The sequence below is a fragment of the Theropithecus gelada genome, chromosome 11 (assembly GCF_003255815.1).
Source record: "Theropithecus gelada isolate Dixy chromosome 11, Tgel_1.0, whole genome shotgun sequence".
In the NCBI taxonomy this organism is placed as follows: domain Eukaryota; kingdom Metazoa; phylum Chordata; class Mammalia; order Primates; family Cercopithecidae; genus Theropithecus; species Theropithecus gelada.
Window position 1 is genome coordinate 8188100 of NC_037679.1, and position 17519 is coordinate 8205618.

Consider the following 17519-nt stretch of genomic DNA (forward strand, 5'->3'; position numbering starts at 1 on the left):
TGATCTGAGGTGCCCAGCCTAGGAACCCACATTTAGGGAATGGCAGAGAAGGGGTGAAAGGAGTAGTAGCTGCTTTGTCACTCACTCAGGATACTTCCTCTCACCTCCTCTCCTTTGGGGATTCGCCGGCTGGAGATGATGATGATTTTGTCCTCTTTGTCAAATGTCACGACTTCGGCCACACAGTTAGGGGCACAGGAATGGTTAATGTACCTGGGTAGAAGGACAGAGTTAGGGATGTCAGGCAACTAACTTGGGAAAATTTTGATTCCTTGTTGTCTATCCCCCAGAGTGCTACTCAGGGACCATTAATTCCCTCCTTCCTCGTCATCTCTCACCTGGCAGGGCCGCCGGTCAACGTAGCATCAATCACATGTTCATTGTTTATTCGGAACATGTAGATGCCTCGATTCTAGAAAGGCAGAGGTTGCAGAAGAAGGGACAAGAGTATCAGAGAGTGGGATCAGGTAGGAGACTCAGGCAGTGGGCTTCTGTTGCATGTTCTTCATTTCTCCTGCCTTTCCCTTCCCCACCACAGCTTTCCTCCTGCCCTCCTGTGACCAATCCTGACCCTTGCTCCTTGGTTGAGTGAGGACTATGCACCACAATGGCCCCTCTGTCAGCTTATACCTGCTCTTCGTAGATTTTCTCCCGCCGGTTGGCCACCTCGTTCCGAATGATGGTGCCAATGTACTCGATAACCATTGTGTGCTTTTCTAGGTCCTTAGCTGCATAGAGCCCCAGGCCCTGGATGCGGGAGCGAGCCAAGTACACGTTGTTCTTCCATTCGGTGCGCAGCCGCCGGTACTGAGATGACTTGGAGTGCACAAACTGCTTGCTGTACGGGGTGTTGGTCTCGCCTGTGAAGGTGCTCTGATATGCCTTAGACATGCTGGTGCTGTTCAGGGTATGGGGCCTGGGAGGTGATACAATCCATGACAAGACAGCTCGCCCTCAGACCAAGTACACACCACCCACCTCCTCCACCACCTCCTGGGATGTGCAACACATCAGTTAGGGGCGTGTGCTGCTGGTAAGCACTGGAAGTGCAGCCTTGGGAAAGGAGTAGAGGCAACTGGGTCTCAGCTCTGGTGAGGAAGCAACTAGCTATAGGGACCCTTCTGACACCCTGGGTGGTACAGAGAGCCCAGGGTGAGGGGTGAAGTGTGGAGGGAGATGGGGGGCACCAATTCCCCTACACTGAGCCTGCTCTCCCATCTCCCACTTCCTACCACTCTCCTGCCAAACCATTCTCAAGGCCATGCTCCTCTGGGAAGTTTTCCGCAAGTAGCCTAGGCCTAGAATTTAAGCTGATGGTTTGCTTGAATGTCTGAATCCTACCTCCTGCACATACCGGAAGCCCTGAAAATGGGGACTGTGCCTACCACGCTGGGCTAGATTTGAATTAAAACTGGCTGTGAACTCACAGCCTAAAGGTGGTATCCTTTCTTCAGATTGTCCCCTTCTCTGACATAACATTGGGCTCTGTGCAGATGGCTCAGTGCAGGGGAATGACGGCTGCCTGGCAGGATACCTTTTACCACCCTAGGGTACCAGCCAAATTCTTGCCATCCCAAAGCAGTGGTTTTCAAATGTTTCTGGTTCTTTTTTATTTAGCAGAAATCTTTGCTTTTTTCTTTAACAAAATGTTGACTGGAACTCCAATACATAAACTAGATGACAATGGAGCTCTTCTGGTTTAATCCAATTTGGGGAAGGAAGAGATATGCATGGGAAGGCCAAGTTCAACCCATCAGTTTATGTAATTGAGGACTTTTTGGAACACATGCGCTCACAGTTTGAAAACCACCATTGCAGGGCATCAAGGACAAGGTTGGCTAGGGATAGAGAGTCTCTGACACTCTACGACAGCCTAGGAGCCACCAAAGACCTTCAAGAAAGCCCTGCTACCACAGATTCTGCCTCCCTCTACCCAGGGACTAAGGTCCCTGGTACACAGAAAGAACAAGGACCCACAGAGGTAAGGATCTGGTCCCAGCTGTGTGACCTTTGCCTAGTCATTTAATCTTTCTGGGTCTCAGTTTTCTCAGCTGTAAAATGGGGGTCATACCACCTGCCCTACCTACCTCATAAGGTTGTTGTGAGGATCAAATGAGATAATGGATGTGAAAACGCTTTGAAAAAAAAAGTATAAAGTGCTATACAAATGTAAGGTTTTATTATTTTTCTATTATATCTCTAACTATTTGTTTTTGACACCAACACTCACGGGGAAGGGAAGGTGACCCTAGCACTCATGGGGTATCTGAGGTTTGGGAGAATCACAGGCCCTCCCGCTGGAAGTAAAACAGGAGAGGAAAAAGGTGACCAGGTCCCTTATATATTTCAGTTTACCCATTACCTCCCCAGGGTGCCCGAGATAATTCTGTCCTATATCCCAAGTGCATCTGAGCAGGTTGGGAGAAGAGGAAAAGGATAACCTACCAATATCTGTGTGCCCTCTAATTAGGAGGTCTAAGAGTGATTCCCCAGTTTCTCCACAAGAACTCTGATCTGTATCCTAAATCCTCATGATGGGACCAGAGGATCCCTATCAACACCCACACCCTCCCTTGGCTCCAGCATCACAAGCTCACCGTTTGTAGTGTGTGAGGATTTTAGGCTCTGATCGGGCACAGCCAGTGGGGTTGATCATGAGTGGCAGCTCCATAAGGGGGTGGCGCCCATAGCGGAATAAATAGTTTTGACAGTTCTCCACCCCGGGCAGCTGTGGGCACAGTTCATACTCACCTTAGCCTGAGTTTTTTTTGGGTGGCCAAAGTTCTCAGTGCCCGCCAAGCCCCCCAGCTCCCAGCCCCTTCCTTACTGATTCAGCTATGCGAAGCACAGCGTGCACCGTCAGCCCAAAGAGCTCCTCGCCCTTCAGATACTCAGGGAAGAGTCGCAGCATGTCAGCCTCTTTTCTCATGGCAGCCACAGGCTCAATGATGCGATTCCAAACGGCTAAGAAGCAGGGAAGAGAGCAGCCCTTAGAGGCAACTTCTGCTAACTGACCTCCAGTCCCTAACCCCAATCCAGAACCGCAGTTGTTTTCTGTGGCCTTCAAGCCTCCCTATCATGAAGGTGTGTTGGTCTTCCGGATCCTCTCTTGGCCTCCTAGTCTCACTGTCTGTTAAGAAGCAGGAGGCTTCCAACCCCAGGGGGTCATCACAGAGCCTTGAGACAGAAACCCAGGGCCCAGTAGACCCAGCATAGGCCATGGAAGGTCCCTAGTGAAAGAACAGGCATGCTTTGGAGTTGGAAAGACTTGCGTTCAGGTTCTAGTACTGGCCATGGGACCCTGAGCCAAAAGAGTCATGTGCAGCTTAACAACATTTCATTCAATGAGGAATCATATATACAACAGTGGTCTAGTAAGATTATAATACTGTATTTTTACTGTATCTTTTCTATGTTTAGATGCACATACTTACCATATGTTACAACTGCCTACAGTATTCACTACAGTTACATGCTGTACAGATTTGTAGCCTAGGAGCAATGGGGTATACCACAGAGCCTAGGTGTGTAGTATGCTGCACCATTTAGGTTTGTATAAGTACACTCTATGAAGTTCACACAATGACAAAATCACCTAACAATGCATTTCTCAGAATGTATCCCTGTCATTTAGCAATGCATAACTGTACTTAAATCTAAGACTCAGTTTCTTTATGTGTAAACTGGGCATAATTGTAGTATAATACTTACCTCATAGGGTTGTATGAACAAAATAAACTACACAAATCACTTAGCTTAGTTTGTGGCTCACAGTACACACTCAAAAAAAGGTACCTGCTCTTACTGTTATTTTATCATTAACACTAAAACTAAAATCAAAGTAATTCTTTTTTTTTTTTTTTTTTTTTTTTGAGACGGAGTCTTGCTCTGTCGCCCGGGCTGGAGTGCAGTGGCCAGATCTCAGCTCACTGCAAGCTCTGCCTCCCGGGTTTACGCCATTCTTCTGCCTCAGCCTCCCGAGTAGCTGGGACTACAGGCGCCCGCCACCTCGCCCGGCTAGTTTTTTGTATTTTTTGTAGAGACGGGGTTTTACCAGGTTAGCCAGGATGGTCTCGATCTCCTGACCTCGTGATCCACCCGTCTCGGCCTCCCAAAGTGCTGGGATTATAGGCTTGAGCCACCATGCCCGGCCCAAATCAAAGTAATTCTGATTTCATCCAGGGAAAAACAACCACAAGGAACTCGGTTAGGATTAGGTTAGGTGAAGCAGACAATAGTCTCAGAACTGTTTCCTTTCGTTCCACTGAGGATAGCAAAAGGAACTAGAATATGTGAGATTAGACAAGCAAAATATTTTCAACTACAAGGGAATTTAGAGTGACAGAGAGGCTCAAACACTTTCACTGGGAATTTTCAAGAGACCCCCTGCCTGCCTGAGGTGGGGGAAGGAGGATCACTCACATAGAGGCTACAGGTCCTCTTACAGACACTGTAACAGTGACCCTGGGAGAAACTTTCCCCATACCATATTATCCATTTCAAGGGCCCACCGCTCACCCTGGGGAGAAGCGTCAGTGAAGACCAGGTCCTCCAGGCCCTGCTCGATGACTTTGATTACAAACTCCGGCCGCCCGTTGTTCTCACCAATGGAACAGCGATAGCAACAGCGACGATTGTTGGTGCGGAGGCTCCAATAGATGCGTGTGGCCTCGTAGCCCACGGGATAGAGGGCAGTGGCACTATGAAAGTCAGCCATCTGGTGAGGCAGCAGCTGTCCGATGGCGTGGAACACAAGGCCCCCCACACGGAACATGTGCAGCCGTTCTCCCCGCTGAATGATGCTGGCGATTTGCTTCACCTCGTCCCGCTCAATGTAGACCCGCCGGAAGACAGCAAAAGAGCTCAGCTCTTGCTCACAGGGCCCCTTGATCTTATGCATTGGACACAGCATGGTCTTGTCCTTGAAGAACATGCACTTGGCACGGATGGCACAAGCAAAATGGTAGACATTGGGGCAACGCATGCGATTGCAGCTGCTGGTGGCACCAGTTCGCTGGCACAGGGAGCACTTGGTTAGCAGTCCTCGGTGCAGGGCAACCTCCACATTCATTAGTGCCCCGCCCTGGGTCTCATACACCTCCGTGGACCAAAGGGCACAGTTGAGGTGCACCCACAGGTCCAGGTCCAGGTTCAGCAGGCGGGCCGGCCCATCAGTGGCCCCATCACCCTCCTCATGACAGAAACAGCAGCGACGCATGTCTCGAGGTACCTTGTCAGGTCGCAAGGCTGTGCCAAGCTGCTCCATAAACTCTGCCACTTCCCGCTCATCCTCCTGCCGCCCGCTGCCCTTCTGGATGGTCAGCAGCAGCCGCAGCCGCTTCCAGCGCACTCCTTTCCATTTCTTGAGGCGAGGAGGACGCGAATCTTCACCTTCTTCAGGGGGCCGGGCACGGGGCTTGGGTCGGGCTGATTCAGGGGATGAGGCCAGTGGCAGAGGTGAGGGGACAGGTGGCTCAGCCAAGGGTTCGGCGGGAAGTTCAACCAAGGGTTCAGTAGGGGGACTGGCAGGAGAAGGTGCCAAGGGGGAAGGGGGCGGGGAGGGTTCTTCAGGAGGTGGGGCCGAGAGCTGTCGCACATCCAGATTGGAGACATTGTAGGTATAGCTGTGCTGGGTGGGTGGCTCTGGGGCGGGGCTCTCCTGTAGGAGGGTGCCCTGTATCATTAGTGCCAGCTCCTCATCTAACTAGCTCCCTCCTTCCCCTCACCCATATCCCACCCTCCCAAAAGGCCTCCACATTCTTTGCCCTAGGCAGCCCCTTTTTTCTTTTCTTTTCTTTTCTTTTTTTTTTTTTTTTTTTTTTTTTTTGAGACAGAGTCTTGCTCTGTTGCCCAGGCTGGATCCAGAGGCACAATCTTGGCTCACTGCAACCTCCGCCTCCTGGGTTCAAGGGATTCTCATGCCTTAGCCTTTCGAGTAGCTGGAATTACAGGCATGCACCATTATGCCTGGCCAGTTTTTTGGTTTTGTTTTTAATAGAGATGGGGTTTTGCCATGTTGGCCAGGCTGGTCTCAAACTCCTGGCCTAAAGTGATTCACTCGCCTTGCCTCCCAAAGCACTGGGATTACAGACATGAGCTACCATGCCTAGCCAGCAGCCCCTTTTTTCTAACACCCACCCCTTTTTCTCCCCTAGACCTACCTGTTTCAGGAGGCTCAAGATGTCTAGTTGGCTCTTGAGGGTATAGCCAGGCAACACTGCATCAAACTGCTTCAGCCAATCAGGGCCAGTGTCTTGGCTCTTGCCTCCCAGACCCTTTTCCTTCCCACCTGCAGAAAGGAGTGGATCAGAGCGTCCCAACAGAATCACTCCCCTCAAGTCCCAAAAGGCTTCCCTGCCACACTCACCAGGACCCTCAGCTTCCCCCTTCTTAGGCTCAGTGCCTGCCCGGGCAGGGCCCTCTGGGAACAGCACCTCATAGGAGTTGGGGATCTTCATGCTTAGCAGCTCTGCCACTGCCACCATCACACCATTCAGGTTCTGCCAGGGCCGGGGAAGGGACGGGAGAAACATGTCAGCCAAGTGTCTGAGGTGAGTTCTACTATCAGCTGGGTGGGGACAAGGACACCTAGAACCCACTCCCCAGGATAGGAGTTCTATCCTGTGTCACTCAGCTCTTTTCACACACTTCCCTCACAGCAGCCTTTCCCAAGCTGCTGTGGGCAATGACGGGAGCTCCACGAAAAGGGGACTACGTCAACTACGTTTAGGAAGTGATGCATGCTCTATCCATGACTTGGAGGCTCATGATACACGTCAGCAAATTAAAAGGACCTGAGGACTCTACTTGTAGTAAAGAAACCCATACTGTCATTTTAACTGTGTTTTCCAACTTTCTTTGACCACAAAAGTCCGTTAATATTTTCAAAACAGCTGACAGAGTCCCACCAAACATGACTGGGGCAACGCTATCATGTAGTACCTGTGGCATTACACACAGAGGCGCTCCTTAGTTGTTGACTTGTCTGTCTTTACCATGGGACTATGAGCCCTGTGAGGGCAGGAATCATGCTTCATTTATCCAAATTCCACAGACTCTAGCCCAGGCTTTCACATACAATAGGTACTCAATACATGTTTTTAAACAACTACAATTTTTCTTATCCAGACAAATTCTAGGGACTGCCCTCTGATCAGGTTCCCCTCAGCCTCGAGGTACCCCTAGGACACACCTTGGCTGCAGCAGCAGAGACTGTGAGCATGACTGACACCTCACTTCCTTTGCCCTTTTCCCAAGTTGTAGCAGGCAGCTTTCCAGGGACCTCCAGGTCAAGGGCCCCATAAGGTTTGGTATCTGGGAAGACTGAATGAGAAAGAGGGATTTGTGTAACCCCTGGCCGCCTCTCCCCCAGCTTCGGACAACCCAGGTGAACTGGGCCTGGCCCACATCCAGAGTAGCACATACCTGGGATGCTGGCCCGAGGAATGAGGGGGATGACAGGGGAGAGGGCCCGGTCCTCTTGCTCCCACCGGCCTGAGCCCAGATGAGGGAAACGAGGGGCCTCCTCCCCCAAGATGCTCTCAGGGGATGAAGCTGGCACAATGCTGTCAGGAGAATCGCTATCCTCATCACTCTCCATCCTAGGGACCAAAAGTAGACATTTGTTGCTACAGCCCTGCAGACTCCTCCTCCTAAATCTAGAGATGAATAGATGTCTTACTTGAAATCTGCCATTGGCCAAAGGAAATATGAGGCAACCTGTCCCCCACCCTTGTTCCTCATCCCCATTTCCAGCCCCACTCCTACCTGACATCCTCAGTCTGATTGTGAGGGGGTGTAGGCAAGGCGGCCAGCAGGTCTAGACTCTTCACCTCTGAAGTATCTGAGGGGTGGGTGGGGAGAAGAAAAGTCAGGTGAGGGTGGCCAGGGCTGATGGTACCTTCTCCCAATATTTTAGGCCTAATTAGCATGAGATCTCAGCTATCACGATTAACTGTCCTCCCACCTACCAGTTTGGGACAGACAAGCTATATTTACTGAGTCTGTCCTGCATGCCAGGCACTGGCTTTATTTATTTATTTATTTTTTTCATAGACATGGGGTCCTGTTATATTGCCCAAGCTGCTTTTGAACTCCTGGCCTCAAGCAATCCTCCCATCTTGGCCTCCAAAAGTGTTGGGATTACAGGCATAAGCTACCATGCCTGGTGGTAGTTGGCTTTAGATACACTCTTTGGAGTTTGTTTAGTCATTTAACAACTCCATTAGGTGAGTACTACAATAGCCATTTTACAGTGAGGAAACTGAGGCTCACACAAGTCAATCAAGTTACGTGGATACAGTAACACAGTTGAATGAATGCAGGAACCAGAATTCAAATCCAGATCAGTCTAGCTCCACACTCACTAAAGCTGGACTGTTCCTTCTATACAAAGCTTCATAAAGATGCTCCCTGCCACCCATCTCCCCTATTGCGTTTGCTCTAGACTCCAAATGTCCATTCTGGTCCCCAAGAAATCAGTCCTGAAGGGGCCCTTCCTACCTCAAGTGCCCTGTTATGTAAACACACAGGACAGCAGGCAACCCACTCATTTCTAAACTGTACAGCACACTAACTGGCTTGGACTCCAGCTACCAAACCCCACCAGGGGTGGCATCTGCTCTTGACTTACCCCTCAGTGCCCCTTCGGTATCCCGGGCAGAGGCAGCATCCTTGGGGTGCTCCCCCAGCTCTTCAGATGGAGTGACACCATTCACCATCTTCTGCTGCACCGATGGGGGTGGGGTGGGGGGCAGCGACGAGGGTGGTGTCGGCGGGTTACTCAGGTTATTCTGGGGGGTGGGGGGTGGGGTGTTGTGTGCAAGATGGCATAGGGAGACTGGTATAATCTCCTGGCCCCACTCTACGTCAGCAATTCCCTCAAGTTTTCCATTCCCACCCTCACCTTCCCAAGAACTTCACTATTCCCAAAAAATATTGCCACTTTTCTGACCTTGGTAAGCAGCTGGGAATAGTAGTCAGGGCCAGTGGGCAGTGCCCCACTTCCAAAGGCCCCCCTCAGCTGGCTCTGCCCATTGACTGGGCAGCCACTGCCAAACGGGGCGAAGAGGCTAAAATTGGCGGTGATAGCAGGCTCCGTTAGAGGCAGCAGGGACAGCTCCTACAAGGGGCAAGATGACAAAGTTGAAAACCTGGAGCGTTTGCGTTGCTGTCTTGCACAGCTGGGGGACAGGGTGCCCCCTATCCTGGGATGGGACCAGGGGACTGGCTCCTGGGGGTCACCTGTTTCAGCTGTTTCAGCAAGGCCTCGCTGGCCCTGACCCCGTCCTCCTTCCGCAGCTTCTTTCGGGAGCTCACCAACCTGTCGCTTGCCTTCTGTACCCGCTTGGGCTTCGGTGTCAAAGGCTTCCTTGCTGCTGCATCCTAAGCCAAATAAGCCCAGTGAAGGCTGCTACCCTCCTCCTCAGAGCCCTCATCTCTTCTGTCTGACCCAGGTTCACTCATTCTGCCCCCCCACTGGCTCTAGGCCCCACTCTACCTGCTCTACTCTAGCCAGAGTACTCACCTCCTTATTGCTGGGGGTACCCTGTAGTTTCTGCTCCAGCCCAGCCAGCTTGCTGTCAATGTGCCCGTTGATCTCAGCTCGCAGCCCCTCGGACCCCCGCCCAGTGCTGAGTTGCACATTCTTTGCCCGGAGTAGCTTCTGCAAGAGCAGATGCCCAGCTTCTGAGCGAGGGCCTGCCAGCAGGAGGTGGTTGCTGGTTCCTGGTGCCCCTATTGGCTCCCCATTGGCCTCCCTCTTCACTGACTGGGCTCCCAGGGCACATGGCTCTTCCCGAGGTTCCTGCTTGATGCTGAGTTGGGGTGCCTCAGGCACCACCTGTCCATTCACCTGGTCCAGATGCCCAGGTACCAGGCTGCTCTGCTCTGGCTTCTGGGTTTCTGCTAGGTTGTCTGGGGGATCCCAAGGTCCCATACCCTTGCCAAACAAGGTATCTGCAAGCTGGGCAGCAGCAGGTGAGACCCTCCCAGGAGGCAGCTCCAAGCTTGGCCCCTGGGGCTTGGGGGTCCCTGGATGGGCAGGAGGGAGCTGGGCCTCAGTGGGAAGCTGGGAGCTGGGGGAAGGTAATTGTGAAGGTCTCTTTGGCTCTTGAGGGCTGGATGGTGGAGGTGTGGGATGGACAGGGCCAAGGACTGGTCCTGTAGATAAGGCTCCTGGTGGGGCAGGGAGCCGGGGTGGGCCCTGAGGTCGAGGCCCTGCCCCTAGCTCCTGGTGGGGGCCTGTCTGTGATCCAGGGAAGCCCCCAAGTTGAGGTTGGCAGCCCAGGAGGCCCTGGAGGGGAGAGGTCTGGGTCCCAGGCTCCTGGTAGGGTGGGGTCTGGCGTACTGCCTGACTCTGCTGCAGCTGCCGCTGCATGAGGAGTGCCTGTAGCTGCTGCTGCTGCTGAGGACTTAAGTGTCGCAGCTGTGGGTTTTTGGCCAGGACTCCTTGGAGCTGTGCTCGAAGCTGACCCACCGTAGGCATGATTCCAACCCCAGGCAGACCCTGCCCAGACTGGAGGACAGGTCCTGGTTTGGGAGGTTGTGGCCCTGTATTATTTTGCATGGGCCGCTCTAGCATGGGCTGTTGGGGGCCCAGAAGGTTCTGGGTCATGGGCCCAGGCTGCTCCCCTAAGGAAACAGAGGGCTGAGCAAGCAGGTGGGGCATAGATGAAGCCTCAGAAGATGATCCACTGCCTAGCTGCCCATGGCTTCCTCCACCTGCTGTGTGGAGCAGGCTAACTTGCTGCTGCTGTTGTCCTGGAAGCCTCAGAGGTGGCTGCAGCTGCAGAGAGCTAGACTGAGGCTGGGGCTGGGGTTGGATAAGCAGAAGTTGTGAGTCCCCAGAGAGTGAGGGCTTTACCTCTCCTGGTTCAGTGGCCATTGACTCAGGGGTAGTTCCTATTGCTAACGACCCTCCCTGATGTGTAGAGGGCCCCTCAGTGACCTCTGAAGAAACAGCCGGGTCTACGGTGTTTTGTTCCTTGCCCGTCAGGAGGAGGGTTGGGCCCAGGGCTCCAGGGCTAGAAAAGTGTTGAAGAGGCTTTGCTGGCATGCCAGGGCCAAGTGCCACCTGCTGCTGCTGTTGTTGCTGAGGAGACAGTAAAGTTCGACTCTGGTTTAAAAGGCCCATCTGCTGCTGCTGCTGCTGTTGTTGCTGTTGCAGCTGTTGCTGTTGCTGTTGTAGCTGCTGTTGCTGCTGTTGAAGCTGCTGCTGCTGTTGCTGTTGTAGCTGCTGTTGTTGCTGTTGAAGCTGCTGCTGCTGTTGCTGCTGCTGTTGTTGAAGCTGCTGCTGCTGTTGCTGCTGCTGTTGTTGAAGCTGCTGCTGCTGTTGTTGAAGCTGCTGTTGCTGTTGTTGAAGCTGTTGCTGCTGAAGTTGCTGTTGCTGTTGTAGCTGCTGCTGCTGCTGCTGCTGAAGTTGCTGTTGCTGTTGCAGCTGCTGCTGCTGCTGCTGCTGCTGCTGCTGAAGCTGCTGTAAAGAGCCCATGGGCTGAGTGCTCAGTTTAGGCTGCCCACTGTGTGACATCAGACTCTGCTGAAGATGGGACAGCCCTGCCATGGACCCTTGCTGTTGGTGCTGTTGTTGCTGCTGCTGCTGCTGGGCTGTGACCAGCCTGTGTCCCATAAGGCCCTGACCCTGCTGTGCCAGCTGGGGGGAACTGAGCACCCGGGACTGGGTCATAAGCACCTGTCTGTGAGGGCCCTGGGGGCCCAAAGCTCCAGGGTGCTGCTGCTGCAACACAGCCACCTGGGCAGGGCCCAGCATGCCCTGGGGCCCCTGGGGTGGTTGAGGGGACAGCTGCTGGACCAGGAGGCCTTGGTGGCTGCTGGGAGGCAGAAGTCCCTGGGGCTTGGGACCCAGAGCTTGGTTTGTCTGTACTCCAGGACCCTGCTGCTGTTGCTGCTGGATTGCTACCTGTCCTAGAAGGTGCTGCTGCTGTTGCTGCTGCTGCTGCTGCAATTTCTGGGCCAGCTGCATGCGTTGCTGCTGCAGCTGCAGCTGCCTTTCCTGTAAAAGTCTTGAATCAGGTCCGAGGCTTCGAAGAGCAAGGTTGCCAGGAAAGAAGCCCCCTGAGGGGCCAGCCAGGGATCCAGCCCCACCAGAATGTTGCTGTTGTTGCTGTTGGGCCAGAGCTGTGTTAAGGAAGGGGCCACCAGGCTGTCCAGGTAGTGCCATACCCCCAGGGGGCAGGCGAAGACCTCCAGCTTGCCCACCCGGAGGCCCCTGTGGTGGCTGCAACCCATGGCCAGGGAGCAGCTGACCAGGGAGCTTGGTGAGCAGCCGGGGACTCTGGGAAGGGCTAAGAGCCAGCACAGCTGAGTGTTGTTGCTGTTGCTGCTGCTGCTGCTGCTGCTGTTGTTGCTGCTGCTGCTTGTTCCGATATTCCGCCATGAGATTAGTGTGCTCCTTCTGCTGTTTCCGGACCTAACGCGGGAGGTCGGAGAGGTCAGGCTGGGGCAGGCTCCCCCCATGCCATCCCTCTTCCCTGCCTTCTAGGTGCTAGGCTGAAGTTTGCTTTCCCCCACCTGATCCAGCTGTTTCTGGATCTTGCTCTGCTGCTCTGTAACCAGCTTGAGCTTCTCAGCATCAGCTTCTGGGAACTCACGGCCAGCTTTTTTGGCAGTGCGCTGCTTGGCACACAGAGCCTTCCGGGACTTGCGGTGTACACCAATCTGCTCCTCTAGCACCTTCAGTTGCATCTGTAGGAGCTGCTGGGTATGGAACAGCCACTCCTCATACTGCCGCTGGTCAGCTTCATCTGGGAAAAGAAGCTGGGTGTCAGGACCTGCAAAATGGTAATCCCAATCCCTTTTCCTCCATATGTCCCAAACCACTTCCCTGCACCTTCCTCCCATGCCCCATACTCACTGATCACTCCCTGAGCAAAAGTGGGTGGGTTGGGACGAGGTTGGGAGGGATCACCAGCACTCCGCTCCTGCAATGAGAGAGACTGCTAAAGGGTCATTGTTTCCTGCTAGGCCCTAAGAAGGATGCTCCAATGGCATAAGACACAAGTTCCTACTCCCACCTGACCACTTACCTGGCCACTCCCAGGTGCCACATGGTTCTGCAGATCACTGCCGGGTCCCCCCGAGAGCCTCTGGGCTAACAGAGACACCTGCTGTCTGGAGTCCACCAAAGCACAGAGGATAAGTGTTGGCAATAAGAAAGTTGGAAGGCAAAGAGACGTGGGACAAGTAGGGAGGGCGGCCAAGAAGGGGTGTGACTGGGAAAGAAAAGGGCCAAACCCATTCCGGCCCTGAGTCTTACCTGTTCATACCAGGTGCCACCCCAATGCTGCCCTGAGCCATCACTTTCTTGATGCCTTTCAAAGCCACCATCTTGGCCTTTGCAATAGGATCAATGATATCTTCTGCAGCAAATTTGTCCAGGTCTGGAAAGGGGAGAACCAAATGAGCTGGGCTATGGGGCCAATGCTTCACTGAATATCTGCGATTCCTTTCAACATCCTGACCTCAACCACACCAGGCAGAACAATGGCATGGCAAGGCAGAAAGACCACTGAATTAGGAGCCAGTCTGCCTGGGAGAATCAGCTCTATTATTCACAGGACAAGTGGTCCTGTTTTAACTTGCACCGTGCTAGAAAAAGTGGCTCCGTAAATATTTGTTGAGTCAACCTGCATTATTTCACCTCAGTTTACCCTTTTATTTGATACAGATGATGATCCCTACTCCGTCTACCTCAGAGGTGTTAAGAGGATCAAACGTGACAAGAATATAAGTACACTTTGTAACTTGGAAAGCATTCTTCAAATGCAATGTTCTTAGTGCAACTAGCACAGCCCAAGAACCCAAGATGCTGGCACTGTTGCAAAGCCCTAGATTCCAGAGCTGTTTTGGGTACCTGTAGTCCACTCTCCTGTCTGTCTAGAATGCTGGGCAAAAAAGAAGAAACAACCAACTATCAAAAAGTTAAATCTTCCTAAAATCCCACACTTTGTGTATTTCTCCACTGCTCAGAAAACTTAACTGAGCACCCACTTTTTCTCCTTCCTTTTTTTTTAAAGATAGAGCCTTGCTCTTGTCACCCAGGCTGGAGTGCAATGGTGCAGTTTCAGCTCACTGCAACCTCTGCCTCCTGGGTTCAAGCGATTCTCCTGCCTCAGCCTCCCGAGTAACTGTGATTATAGGCACCCACCACCAAGCCCAGCTAAGTTTTGTATTTTTAGTAGAAACGATGTTTCACCATGTTGGCCAGGCTGGTCTGGAACTCCTGACCTCAGGTGATCCACCCACCTCAGCCTCCCAAAGTGCTGGGATTAAAGGTGTGAGCCACAGCACCTGGCCAGAGTTCCCACTTTCTTAAGGACTAACCAAACTCCCTCTCCTGGAATTCTGAGGCAGTAAATAGTTAAGAGGAGTACCGACCAGACTTCAGATCTAGCTCTGCTAGCTGCTGTGTAATCTTGGACAAGTTACTTAACCTCCACTTCTGTTTCCTCTTCTGTAATCAAAGATAATAACAATATCTATTTAATGAGTCTGCTGTAATGATTAAATTGGACAAAAAGTGTGAAGTGCTCAGTAAACTGCTTGGCAAATAGTAATTACTCAATAAATGGTATTATAATTTGAGGTCTTTTTCAATCTGGCCCCCATATTACCTCACCAAAATTATGTCACTTACTTCACACTAAACAGTTTACTCCAGCCTAACTAATTCACTCACTGTTCTTGAAACACCCCATAGGTTTTCCCGCCATTACAGCCTCAATGAACTTTTTCACCTATCCCAATTTTTTTTTTTTAAAGACAGAGTCTCGCTCTGTTGCCCAGGCTGGGGTGCAATGGCGTGATCTCAGCTAACTGCAACCTCCACCTCCTGGGTTCAAGCAGTTCTCCTGTCTTAGCCTCTCGAGAAGCTGGAACTACAGGCATGCACCACCACACCCAGCTAATTTTTATTTATTTATTTATTTATTTATTTTTGAGATGGAGTTTCGTTCTTGTTGCCCAAGCTGGAGTGCAATGAGGCGATCTTGGCTCACCAAAACCTCTGCCTCCTGGGGTCAAGCAATTCTCCTGCCTCAGCCTCCCAAGTAGTTGGGATTACAGGGATGCACCACCACGCCTGGCTCACACCCAGCTAATTTTTGTATTTTTAGTAGAGATAGGGTTTCATCATCTTGGCCAGGCTGGTCTTGAATTCCTGATCTTAAGTGATCCACCTGCCTCGGCCTCCCAAAGTGCTGGGATTACAGGCATGAGCCATCGTGCCCGACCTCAACTGCTTTTTTTTGCACCACTACTCTTCAAAGTCCTAAGCTTTCAACTTCACTACAGCCACAAAGGCTCTGCTACTTAGGCTTCATTCATACATTTATTCCATTTATTCAAACATCTGCCATATGCCTAGTATATGCCAGAACTGTTCTCTCTTCTTAAAAGCTACAGTGTTTCTGCCTCTACCACTAGTATGATATTTAGCCAAAGTTCCTTGTGTCCCATCTTAAGTAGGGATTATTTGAGGTCTCTAGCCTCAGTGCCCATTTAGTGATAACAACGATCACCCTGAGTAACTTGGCTATGTTACTAGCCGAGGTTACCTGTATCTGGAAAGAAGCTGTTTGCCAGCTGCTGCTGCATTGCCAGTTGCTGTGGCTTCATGCACATGGAAGGTGGCATGGTGCCCATGGGCTTCTGTGATAGCACTGGCTGTGAACTCTGCTGGGGTACCAAGCCTGCCTGCCCTCCATGCTGCCCACTTAGCATATGCCCTTGATTGGACACCATAGCCATGGATGGAGCCAGGCGCTGTTGGAGGGCATGAGCTGGTGGCTGGGTAGGCATCAGTGGTTGGGGCAAGCCTGGCTGTCGGGCACCTCCAAGACCCAGGGAAAGCTGCTGCTGGGACCCAGCCAAACTGGGAGAAGAACCCTCATGTGGCAAAGACATGGCCTGGGCAGGGCCTGGTGCAGACAGTAGGGAATGCTGCTGCTGCTGCTGTTGCTGCTGTTGTTGGGCAGGCTGCAACTGTGCTGAAAGTTGCTGCTTCTTCTGTAGCTCCTTCTTCTCATGCTCCAACAGGTCCTCAATGAGCAGGGGTAACTCGCTGGCTACCAGTGAGCTCTCCATCTTGTCTAGCTCATCCCCAGATGCTACAGGTCCACCAGGCAAGGTCAAAGCCCCACTCTCGAGCTCAAACTTTTCTAGCAGGGAGGATCCTCCTGGGCCACTCAGTGGGCTGGGGGTCAGCAGGTGAGCTGGTGGTCCTCCTGTGGCCCCAAAGGAGCCCTTCTCAGCTGTGTGCCCACTGCTAGAAAATGGCCCTGTGCCCATCCGGGTATCCCGGCTGCCCATCACGCTCTGTCCTGGCTTTAGCCCCAGGCCAAGGGAATTGGCAGCAGGTGCGGGCTCTACCTTGGGGGTAGCAATGGTGAACTGGCAAGGGGAAGGGTGGCGTCCACCCTCCTCCACCTTAGGCTTCACCTCAGGGAGCACAGATGCCAGGCGGGGCTCAGAGGCATCAGCAGCAGGAGGAGGGCGCTCCTCAGGGCCCAAGGGTCCTGGCTCCACCCCACGCAGCAGGGCCTCCCGTTCAGCCTTCTCATTAGCTGATTCTACCAGCCTCAGGTGCTCATTGAAGATGTCCTTCTTGTCCCCAGTGTCCAGCTCAGGATCAGTATATGCCAGCAGGTCAAACTCATCTCCATTGAGCAGGTCATCCAAGTGGGGGTCATTCGTCTCCAGGTTTTCTAAGGTGCCCAGTTCATCATCACCCTTGGCCACATCCACACCCAGACCCAGGTGAGCAAGCTCTTCATCATCCTCTAGGGCCTTGTGGGCATCAAAATCATCATCCAGCTCGGGATCCTCACAGGGCAACTTCCCAGCTTCCAGGGCCAGAGGAGTGGGGCGGCCAAGCTCAGTGCTCGAGGCAGGTCGGCTGACCAGCTCCAAGCCAGTTGGCAGGGTAGGACCCTTGGTGTGGGGTGTCGGATGTAGACTGTTGTTCAATTCAGGGGCCGGTGGGGCTGAGGGTTTCTGTGGGGGAAGACCTGATACCGCCAGGCCCCGAAGCCCTTCAGGAGCCAGTCGGTGGGGGTCCTCACTTACAGGGTAAAAACGGGGTCTCTGAGGTGGGCCCTGACCAGGAAACGGAGTGCCCCCAGGTCCCAGTCCTTTCTGTACATTGTGCCGCAGCTCAATGAACTGGGCAGGACCAGCTGGACCAGGCACTGGTTCACCAGGGCCTGGCAGACGGGTGGGAATTCCCGCCAATGGGGAACCTAGAGCTTGGCGGCCAAGTTCAGGTACAGGAGTTGATGGAAAGCGAGCTGACATGGCAAATCGCATGGAGGTTGCTGCTGTTGCCTGTTGCTGCTGCCACAGTTGTTGCTGTTGCTGCTGTAAGGGCAGGGACCCAGGATAGGGTGCTCGCTGATAGAAAGCTTGGGAGCCTCCTACCAGTTGCCTGGAAGAATATACAGTAGTCAGTGAGATGAAATCAGATGAAAAGGAGCAAGAACATAGGCTTACGGCAGTGAGGAAGG

The 17519-nt window shown here is 52.7% G+C and overlaps 1 protein-coding gene across 1 annotated transcript in view; it reads right to left on the minus strand.

Moving 5' to 3' along the window:
- The window catches only part of KMT2D (lysine methyltransferase 2D), a 42519-nt gene that overhangs the window by 2957 nt on the left and 22043 nt on the right, over positions 1-17519 (minus strand). The window contains exons 35-55 of the mRNA XM_025401008.1: positions 15573-17440; positions 13274-13397; positions 13044-13128; positions 12872-12938; positions 12529-12761; positions 11354-12427; positions 9527-11251; positions 9244-9384; positions 8954-9121; positions 8633-8792; positions 7768-7843; positions 7426-7601; positions 7193-7323; positions 6368-6500; positions 6162-6289; positions 4519-5659; positions 2828-2964; positions 2598-2728; positions 631-916; positions 339-412; positions 105-213 (exon numbers count right to left, since the gene is read on the minus strand). Coding sequence (XP_025256793.1) covers positions 105-213; positions 339-412; positions 631-916; positions 2598-2728; positions 2828-2964; positions 4519-5659; positions 6162-6289; positions 6368-6500; positions 7193-7323; positions 7426-7601; positions 7768-7843; positions 8633-8792; positions 8954-9121; positions 9244-9384; positions 9527-11251; positions 11354-12427; positions 12529-12761; positions 12872-12938; positions 13044-13128; positions 13274-13397; positions 15573-17440 — 8167 coding nt within the window. The remainder of the gene's footprint in view (positions 1-104; positions 214-338; positions 413-630; positions 917-2597; positions 2729-2827; positions 2965-4518; positions 5660-6161; positions 6290-6367; positions 6501-7192; positions 7324-7425; positions 7602-7767; positions 7844-8632; positions 8793-8953; positions 9122-9243; positions 9385-9526; positions 11252-11353; positions 12428-12528; positions 12762-12871; positions 12939-13043; positions 13129-13273; positions 13398-15572; positions 17441-17519) is intronic.